The following is a 9,734-nucleotide window of genomic DNA, read 5'->3' as shown; positions in this document are numbered from 1 at the left end:
CTCCGGTCCTCCGCAGCTCAGCCAGGCGGGCGGTCCTCCCAGAGCCCTCCGGAAGGTTACTGCGCCTGCGCACATCGTCCCCCTGACATCACAGCCTCTGGACTCCGCAGGTGCAGACGGCGCATGCGCACAGCATCCCTATTCAGTCGGGACGGCCCCGTCCGCAGGTAAGCGACTGCGCCTGCGCAGGGAGCAGCTGCCGGAAGCGGCCGTCCGCGCTCCTGCTTCCGGTTTGGTGGCCGCACCTGTGATTTCAGGTCTGGTAGGGGGTTAGTGCGACGGCGGAGGCGGGGGAGGGACCTCGCATTCCGGGGAGGGCCCAGAGGTGAGGCGAAGGCTGGACAAGTGTTGCCGAGGAGGCGGGGGCCGTGTCTCGTCTTCTCAGTCCAGCAAACGCTGTGGTCTTAAGAGTTCAGGTTTCTTCTTGGTCCTTCGGTTCATCCGCCGGCGTCCCCAGCTGAGGGGGCGTCGATGCCCTGGCGACGCGCTGCGTTAGAAGCCGCGTCTCGGCTTCAAGGTGCTTGCCCAGGATCCCACCCTTGGGACGTGGGGCGAGGGAGTGTGGTGCCTTTGACTCTCTCAAGAACCGTGTTGGCTGCGTGAATTGCCAAGATTCTGGCGCCCACCCTGCCAACTGGGGATCCTCGGATGCAGTCGATGGTAGTATGGGTCCTTCAGTGATTTTGCACGGGAGTCTGGCCTGAGGGAATGCTAGTTTCTCTTCTTACACTGTTTTTTTTTTTCCCACGACTAAGTTCTTTCTCCTGAGGTTCTTTCCACAATATCACAAAGTGCTGTGGAAAGTGTAATCCCTTTTGTCTTGTCGAGGGTTGTACAGTCACTTTCTCTGCAATGAAATAGCGTTGACTCCCTTATTCACGGAATAAAACCTCGGGAGTTCGTTTGGTTTTCACTTCAGGGCGACGATCTAGGCAGCAGTTGAATGGATGATGAGTCATTATTAATACTAATTCCTGTATTCATTCTCTTAAGAGCTTTGGTACTTTGTAATATTTATGTTTTCAGTGTGTGTGTGTGTGTTTTTTTTTTTTTTTTGAACCAACAAGCATTATAGTACTGAAGTTGGTCAGGGGCTTATTAAATGTCATGTACTACGTTAAGCATCTTATGTAAATTGTCAGATGTCATCCTAATTTATATGTAGTTATCAACCTCACTTCACACTTAAGGAAACTTAGAGAAGTTAAATAGTAAAGAAATTAAACAGTGTGTCATATCACACAGCTAATAAGTGTTAGACTTCACACTTAACTCGGATTTATTGGACTTCTGAGCCCTAAGCACAAACTTGTTTGTTTTGCTTTTTCATAAATCAGAAACATCAGCTAAAATGCTCAGATTCCAAAAAATAAGAGTGTGTAAAAAAGCAGTGGAAATACTAATATTTGACTTCTTGTACAGTTTTCATAAGTAAAAATTTTCAAAGTGTATTCATTTTATACTAATCTTGGAATCTTTGTTATCTATGTGACAGCCTTAGGACGCATGTATAGCTCTACGTCATTATGTGGTTCTCACTGCTCCTATAATTTGAGTCCTTGCCTGGGACTTTCTCAGGGAAACTGAGTTCATAGTAGAATCTACAGATAGATCAGAAACTGTACACCAGACTTGAGCATTCAAAAAAGTGTTTCTCAACATACTTCATTTTATACATATTGTATATGAATTGTAAACAGGGCATTGTGTGTCATAATGTGCTGGGTTGAGGGAGAAGGTCTTGAGAGAAGAGACAGTAAATAGATCTAAACAGGTGGTGCAGTCAGTTGTGCAAATGAGACAGCAAGGGGAAGCCAGCTCCCATATTCAAAGATAAAACACTCAGCATTGTGGTCTTCTCCTGGCCTGTCTGACTGGGTAGAAGAAGTTGGGTTTCCTTTGCCAGGAATTTGAGAAGGGAGGCTGTTTTACCCTATAGGCCCCCAAATGAATGTTGTTCACCTTCCCCAAAGTGGTCATGACTGCTGAATGTTTTAAGCAAACACCCCACCACTTGTGTTTGTGTGGGTGTGTGATCAGCTCCTGGCTTTCCCTGGTGTGCTTTTCCAGGAACTCAGCTCCACGTTTCAGTAATTCATTCAACAAACCGATGAACTCCTATGTGCCAATTTATGTGGTACAAATTATACCGATTTCTAACTTCCAGAGACTGACAGTTTAGTAAATGTGGTATGGTGACTGACTCCTTGTGCCAACTGCTAGGTTACGTGGCCTTGTGCTGACATTGTGGTATTCCCTTTTGTTTCCTAGGGTGGGGAATCTCCTGGACTCTGTACCACAAGAGATCTCCCCACTCCTGGAAGCAGCTCTGGCTCCCTGCTCTCTGGGCTACTTGAGAACTACTTGAGGTGTCTGAAACTACAGTATAAGGCATTCTTCAGATTCTTAGAGTACACATTTTACTTAAATCTTTTTTGGCAAAAGTTAGTATATTTTAGTGTTATATAGTTTAAACCATATTAAAATAGTTCTGTTATACATTTTAATAGAACATGCGTGAATATTTAAAGCTTCGAAGTAATTTTATTGTGGTAACCACTTTAACAAATAATCTAGACCCTAGTCCAGCAAGGTCCCCATTTTTCCCTCAGTGATTTTAGAAGATTCTTCAGTGGGGAGCTCTGTCTCATGGCATTTTACTTCTATTATATTTTTCTTAAAGCAATGAGCACTTTATAATCATTCCCATAACATCCTCTTTTCGTTACAGAACGTGCACCTGAAGCAGAGCACACTGTATTCGCCCGTAGCACAGTGTCTAGCCCATACGTCTTCAGCAGGTGGCTGGAGGATTACTGGCATGAGAATATGAGCCAAAAACCTGTGCTGATGAATTCACATTTGTGAAACTGTACGAACTGTGATGCTAGAGTTGAGAGATAGGTAAAGTGAGAATTTTATGGGGAGAGTATTTTGATTTGGGCTTTGGCTGCCAGTGTGACTTGTCAGAGCAGGGAAGAAGTGATAGTGAACAGTCATAGACTTTGTCAGGAAGGAGAGGGTGCTTATTTGGAGGGGAAGGGGTCTGGATTATCTATGCACAAGTTCAGTTCAGCCAAATTTCAATTCAGTGAACCAGTGATTTGGTAAAAACATGATTTTAAGAAGTTTTTTTCCTATATATAATGGATAAACAACAAGGTCCTCCTGTATAGCACAGGGAACTATATTCAATATCCTGTGATAAGCCATAATAAAAATAGGAAAAAATTACACACACACACACATATATATGTATAATTGAATCACTTTGCACTACAGCAGAAATGTACACAGCATTATAAATCAACTATAATAAAAAAATAAGATAAAATGTGAAAAATTGTTTGTAAATAAAGAAAAAAAGTTTGTTTCTGATGCTGTGTAATGGTGGTCTGAAAGAAAAAGAAGAACAATACAAGAAAAGACCTCAGGAGCCCAGAAATGAACTGGGATTGAAGCAAAATAGTTGATTATCATTCAGTGTAGAGGTTGCAAAGAGACATCATTTATAGTATTATCTGTTTTCATGTAATGAATGTTACTGAAGATTTATTATAAACCACACACTCTATAAGGTCTTTATATTAAATATTTAGTTGAATTTTATCTTTTAAAGTTACTCTCTTTTTGCTTTACCAGATAAACCAGAAGATTCACCATCGCTTCAATGGCTGCCTCACAAACCTCACAAACTGTTGCGTCTCATGTTCCTTTTGCAGATTTATGTTCGACTTTAGAACGAATACAGAAAAGTAAAGGGCGTGCAGAAAAAATCAGACACTTCAAAGCATTTTTAGATTCTTGGAGAAAATTTCACGATGCCCTTCATAAGAACCAAAAAGATGTCACAGATTCTTTTTATCCAGCCATGAGACTTATTCTTCCTCAGCTGGAAAGAGAGAGAATGGCCTACGGAATCAAAGAAACTATGCTGGCTAAGCTTTATATTGAATTGCTTAACCTGCCTCGAGATGGAAAAGATGCCCTTAAACTTTTGAACTACAGAACACCGACCGGAACCCGTGGAGATGCTGGAGACTTTGCAATGATTGCGTACTTTGTACTGAAACCCAGGTGTCTACAGAAAGGAAGCCTAAGCATTCAGCAAGTAAATGACATTTTAGACTCCATTGCCAGCAATAATTCTGCCAAAAGGAAAGACCTAATGAAGAAGAGTGTTCTTCAGCTTATAACTCAGAGTTCAGCACTTGAACAAAAGTGGCTGATACGGATGATTGTTAAGGACCTAAAGCTTGGCTTTAGTCAGCAAACTATATTTTCTATTTTTCACAGTGATGCTGCCGAGTTGCATAATGTCACCACAGATCTGGAGAAGGTCTGTAGGCAACTACACGATCCTTCAGTGGGACTCAGTGACATTTCCATCACCTTATTCTCTGCCTTTAAACCCATGCTGGCCGCTATAGCAGATATCGAGCGAATTGAGAAGGACATGAAACACCAGAGTTTCTACATCGAAACCAAGCTGGATGGCGAGCGGATGCAGATGCACAAGGATGGGGATGTGTACCGGTACTTCTCTCGCAATGGGTATAACTATGTAGACCAGTTTGGTGCTTCCCCACAGGAAGGGTCCCTCACACCATTCATTCATAATGCATTCAAAACAGAAGTGCTGAACTGTATCCTCGATGGTGAGATGATGGCCTACAACCCTAACACACAAACTTTTATGCAAAAGGGGAATAAGTTTGATATTAAAAGAATGGTGGAAGATTCTGAGCTGCAGACTTGTTACTGTGTTTTTGATGTGTTGATGGTTAATGATAAAAAACTAGGACATGAGACCCTGAGAAAGAGGTATGAAATTCTTAATAGTGTTTTCACACCTGTACCAGGTAGAATAGAAATAGTGCAGAAAACACAAGCTCATACTAAGAAAGAAGTAATTGATGCTTTGAATGAAGCGATAGATAAAAGAGAAGAGGGGATCATGGTAAAACACCCGCTGTCCATTTACAAGCCGGATAAAAGAGGTGAAGGATGGTTAAAAATTAAACCAGAGTATGTCAATGGACTGATGGATGAGCTGGACATCTTAATCATTGGGGGCTACTGGGGGAAGGGTGCCCGGGGCGGGATGATGTCCCATTTTTTGTGCGCTGTGTCAGAGAAGCCCCCTTCTGGTGAAAAACCCTCAGTGTTTCATACTCTGTGTCGCGTGGGCTCGGGTTACACCATGAAAGAACTGTATGACCTGGGTTTGAAGTTGGCCAAACACTGGAAGCCTTTTCATAGGAAAGCCCCACCAAGCAACATTCTATGTGGAACAGAGAAGCCAGAGGTCTACATCGAGCCTTGCAATTCAGTCATTGTTCAGGTTAAGGCCACAGAGATCGTCCCCAGTGACATGTATAAAACCGGCTGCACGTTGCGTTTTCCACGGATTGAGAAGATAAGAGAAGACAAAGAATGGTACGAATGTACATCCCTGGAGGACTTAGAGCAACTTCGAGGGAAAGCCTGTGGAAAGCTCGCGTCCAGACACCTTTACTTGGGTGGTGATGATGAACCACAAGAGAAAAAGCGGAAAGCTGCCCCAAAGATGAAGAAAGTCATTGGAATTATTGAGCACCTAAAAGCTCCCAACCTTTCTAACGTAAACAGGGTTTCTACTGTGTTTGAAGACGTGGAGTTTTGTGTCATGAGTGGAACCAGCAGCCATCCCAAGCCTGACCTGGAGAACAGAATTGCTGAATTGGGTGGTTACATAGTACAGAACCCAGGCCCAGACACGTACTGTGTGATCGCAGGGTCTGAGAACATTCGAGTGAAGAATATCATCTCTTCAGATAAACATGATGTCGTCAAGCCAGAGTGGCTGCTAGAGTGTTTTAGGACCAGAAGCTGTGTGCCCTGGCAACCCCGCTTCATGATCCACATGTGCCCGTCAACAAAGCAGCACTTCGCCCAGGAATACGACCAATACGGGGATAGTTACTTTGTCGACACAGATTTGCACCAACTGAAGGAAGTGTTTTTGGGAATTAAAAACGCTGGTGAGCAGACTCCAGGGGAGATGAGTCCTGTGATTGCTGATTTGGAACACAGGTATTCCTGGGCCAGTGCACCTCTTAGCATGTTTAGACACCTCACTGTTTATTTGGACTTGTATGCTGTCATCAATGACTTAAGTACCAGAATCAAGGGAGCTAGGTTAGCCATCACAGCCTTGGAGCTTCGATTTCATGGAGCGCAAGTCGTTTCCTGTTTAGCTGAGGGAGTGTCTCACGTGATTGTTGGGGAGGATCAGAGTCGGGTTGCAGACTTGAAAGCTATTCGAAGGACTCTTAAGAGGAAATTTAAAATCTTACAAGAACGTTGGGTCACTGTTTCAATAGACAAGTGTGAATTACAGGAGGAAAATCGGTATTTGGTTTGAAGCTAGCTTTCTAGTGAGGCAAGCCTCAGATCTGACCGACTCATTGCAACAGATTATCATGATAAAATGTTAAACCATGTTTTATCTTCATCTTTTAAAAATCTGTGCTTAAAAAGTATTACTAGATACAGACGGTCATCATAACTTTATTTTTTTTCCTGTATCTTTATAGAGCTTTTAATAATAAGAAAAAAGATACTCATGTATACAAGGAAAACACTTAAAAGAAAAAAGTGGATTGTTTATCAAGAAATACAAATGGTGAAAAGACACCCAGTGGCCCAATGTCAAGAAAGAAAAATTTTTAGCAGTATAGTAAGTATTTCATTATTTTTATGACCAAGATGAAATTAAAAGTTTACCATTACAATCTCCTTATACAAATATAAAATTTTAACTCATATTAATAAAATAGAAGCTTTTAGATTCATTAAAAGTAGTGACCTAAACAGGATTTTCTGAAGTCGAATAAAATTTTTAATAATGGCTTTTGTCTAATAAAAGCATTGCAAGAAAAATATTGTTGGCACATTTGGATTTGTAAATGTGTCTTTTTGAGTTGAAGGCTAAAATTCCACTTTTAAGTGTGAAATGTGAACAAATTTATTTTTTAAGGTTAAGGTCAGGCTCATGAATAAAATGCCTTGTTAATGTGTGTGCTCAGTCATGTTCGAGTCTTAACAGCCCCATGGACTGTAGCCTGCCAGACTTCTCTGTCCATGGGATTTTCCAGGCAAGACTATTGGAGTGGGTTGCCATTTCCTCCAAGGAGTCTTCCCAACCAAGGGATTGAACCCATGTCTCCTGCATCCCCTGCATTGGCAGGCAGATTCTTTAGCATTGCACCACTTTAAAAGCACCTTGTTAATGATGTTATTAGCTAAATCAGGGGAGATTGAGTAATGGTCTAAAAACTTAGATCAGTTTGATTTTTTAAATCTCTTGCAATTTTAAATGTACTTGGCCTACACTTAATTTTTTTTCTAAAATAGAGCATATTTTAAAGAAAATATTTTTATATGAATTTGTACTTCAGTATAAATAGTATTCGGCAAAGAGTGGTTTTCCTACGTATGGCCCATTGAAAAGGTATCAGAATGGTGTGTGTGTTGTAACTTTCTCTACAGAGAAGTAAATTGCTTTGATTTTTTAAAAATGACTTATTTTTTCTTAGATTATTTAAAGTGTATAGTATGTGTAAATATAAATATATTACATCTGGATTTATATACCAAATATGTAAAACCAAAATATACCAGATTTTGGAATGCAGCCTGTACATTTTGAAAAATATGTTTCATGACATCAGTTAAATACTTGGAATTTGGTACTTGAGAAACTGTGTGTAGATTGTTTGTAAATAGTTATTTTATTCAAACAGAGGAACAAATGTATGTTATTTTGTTGTATTTCTTAACTTAAATAAAATATTTAATGTGCTATTAAAATAATTTATATTTATTTTAAAAAATTCATAATTGTTATTTCAGTCAAGTAGACATTAAGGCATCAATGTCATTTTGATTTAAGTCAGTTCCTGTTGAAGAGCCTTTGTGTTTCATATTACTAAATGAGCTTTATTAAAAATTTTAAATTTGTATAGTTTTACCCAATGTCTATTGAGAAAAATTGCAAAATATGTGTAGTGAAGAGAAAAGGACACAATTTTACCACCAAAGATGATAATATCTACTATTTTACACTATTGATGATAAGGAAAGTACAAAATACATATTTTCAGTGTCAACAAGTGTAAAATAGGCTATCATGCTTTATATGATTAGCTTTTCTCAGTAATGATGAGCATATGTCCGGTCACTAAGCCGTACCGGTTGCTGCACCTTGTTCCACTGACTGGTCTGTGACGTGCTGGACCTGGGCCTCACTGGTCTCCAGGTTACTTCACCGTGTCACCTGTACTTCTTTCTTGTACGTTGCAGTAAATTGTTTACATTATTAGGAATGGAATTGCTGATTCCAAGTTATGTATTTTCAGTGATTTGAGACACACTGTGAAACTCTGGCAAGAATGCCTTTCTAGAGTCTCCTCATCTTTAAATGCTGGAGAGTTCAGTTTCTAGACCTGTTCTCCCTCTTTTCAGTCCACAAGTGTTTGAATCCTGCCCAGTGGCTTTAAATGCACTAACGACTCCCACATTTCTTTAGTCCCAGTTTCTTTGCTTGAGTTCACATATCTGACCATTTACATAGCATCACATGAAGTCATTTGGCCCTCTCAACCTGTCCAACCATAACTATTCTTTTTTTTACTCATAGAAGAAAATGGTAAATGCATCAAGGAGGCTGACATAATGAACCTGTATGTGCATAGGACCCATTCTCAACAATTAGCAATTATCAATCTTTTTCATATTTACAGACCTCTGAATTATTTTGAAGCAACCTTAGATCACATAATTTCATCTAATGATATTTCATAGTAGACTTCTTGATTTCTCAAACATCTTTTTAAAAAAATTTTGTATTGAAGCATAGCTGATTAACAATGTTGTGTCAGTTTTGGGTGTACAGCAAAGTGACTCCGTTGCATATATATATTTGTTCATTCTTTTTCAGATTCTTTTCTCATTTAGGTTATTATAAAGTGTTGGGCAGAATTTCCTGTGCTATACAGCAGATCTTTGTTGGTTATCTGTTTTAAGTAAAGCAGTGTGTACATGTCCAAGTGTGTACATCCCAAACTCCCAGTCTGCCCCTTACCCTAAGTCTTCCCTGTGGCAATCTTAAAATCATTCTCCAAGTCTGTGGGTCTGGTTCTGCTTTATAAAATAAGCAAACTAGACCTCATCCACACAGTTCCCCACTTCACTAAATTGTATGTCTACTCACCAGGCTGCTCAAGTAGCTTCATCCCTGACTCCCCGTCTGCTCTCATAGCTTCAGTGCATAGCATATCTTGTTGGATCCAGCCTCCAAACAGATTCACCACTTAGGGTAACCATAGTCTACACCTCACCCCTTAACAACTTACAGTAACTAGTCTACATCTCTTCACTGCATAGTGATTACTGTAGTCTACCCTGTTTGACCTACTGGACTTAAGAATGACCTCTTAATTGGCCTTTTTCCTTGTACACTTCACTACAATCTCTTCTCCCAAACAGAATTTTTACTTTTAAACATGCAAGTCATTTCATATTACTTCCCTGGTCAAAAGTACTGAGTCACCATCACTAATAATGTCCAGTGACTTGAGATGGCCTGTTGGTTCTGCATTCCCTGACTTTGTAAAGACAGAATCCTCCCAAGTAGGTAGATTGACTGGAGGTGAGCAAAGGGAGCTTTCTAGAGTGATGGAAAGATGATA

General features: G+C 40.2%; 1 protein-coding gene across 5 annotated transcripts; it reads left to right on the top strand.

Annotated features, from left to right (window-relative positions):
• Positions 1 to 78: 78 nt before the first annotated feature.
• Positions 79 to 7,877, top strand: LIG4 (DNA ligase 4). Of its 5 annotated transcripts, XM_061435352.1 has the most exons (3): positions 173 to 257; positions 2,732 to 2,904; positions 3,643 to 7,877. In XM_061435352.1, the coding sequence occupies exon 3, from the start codon at positions 3,671 to 3,673 to the stop codon at positions 6,404 to 6,406; it is 2,736 nt and encodes a 911-aa protein (XP_061291336.1). In that variant the 5' UTR covers positions 173 to 257; positions 2,732 to 2,904; positions 3,643 to 3,670; the 3' UTR covers positions 6,407 to 7,877. The 5 variants fall into 5 exon arrangements, with proteins under 5 accessions (XP_061291338.1, XP_061291336.1, XP_061291340.1 ...); XM_061435354.1 differs by lacking the exons at positions 173 to 257; positions 2,732 to 2,904 and adding an exon at positions 79 to 167; XM_061435356.1 differs by lacking the exon at positions 2,732 to 2,904 and having other exon boundaries at positions 177 to 257; positions 3,723 to 7,877.
• The last annotated feature ends 1,857 nt before the right edge of the window (positions 7,878 to 9,734 follow it).

Source organism: Bos javanicus, chromosome 12, assembly GCF_032452875.1.
Source record: "Bos javanicus breed banteng chromosome 12, ARS-OSU_banteng_1.0, whole genome shotgun sequence".
Taxonomy (NCBI): domain Eukaryota; kingdom Metazoa; phylum Chordata; class Mammalia; order Artiodactyla; family Bovidae; genus Bos; species Bos javanicus.
This window is presented reverse-complemented; position numbering and strand designations above follow the sequence as displayed.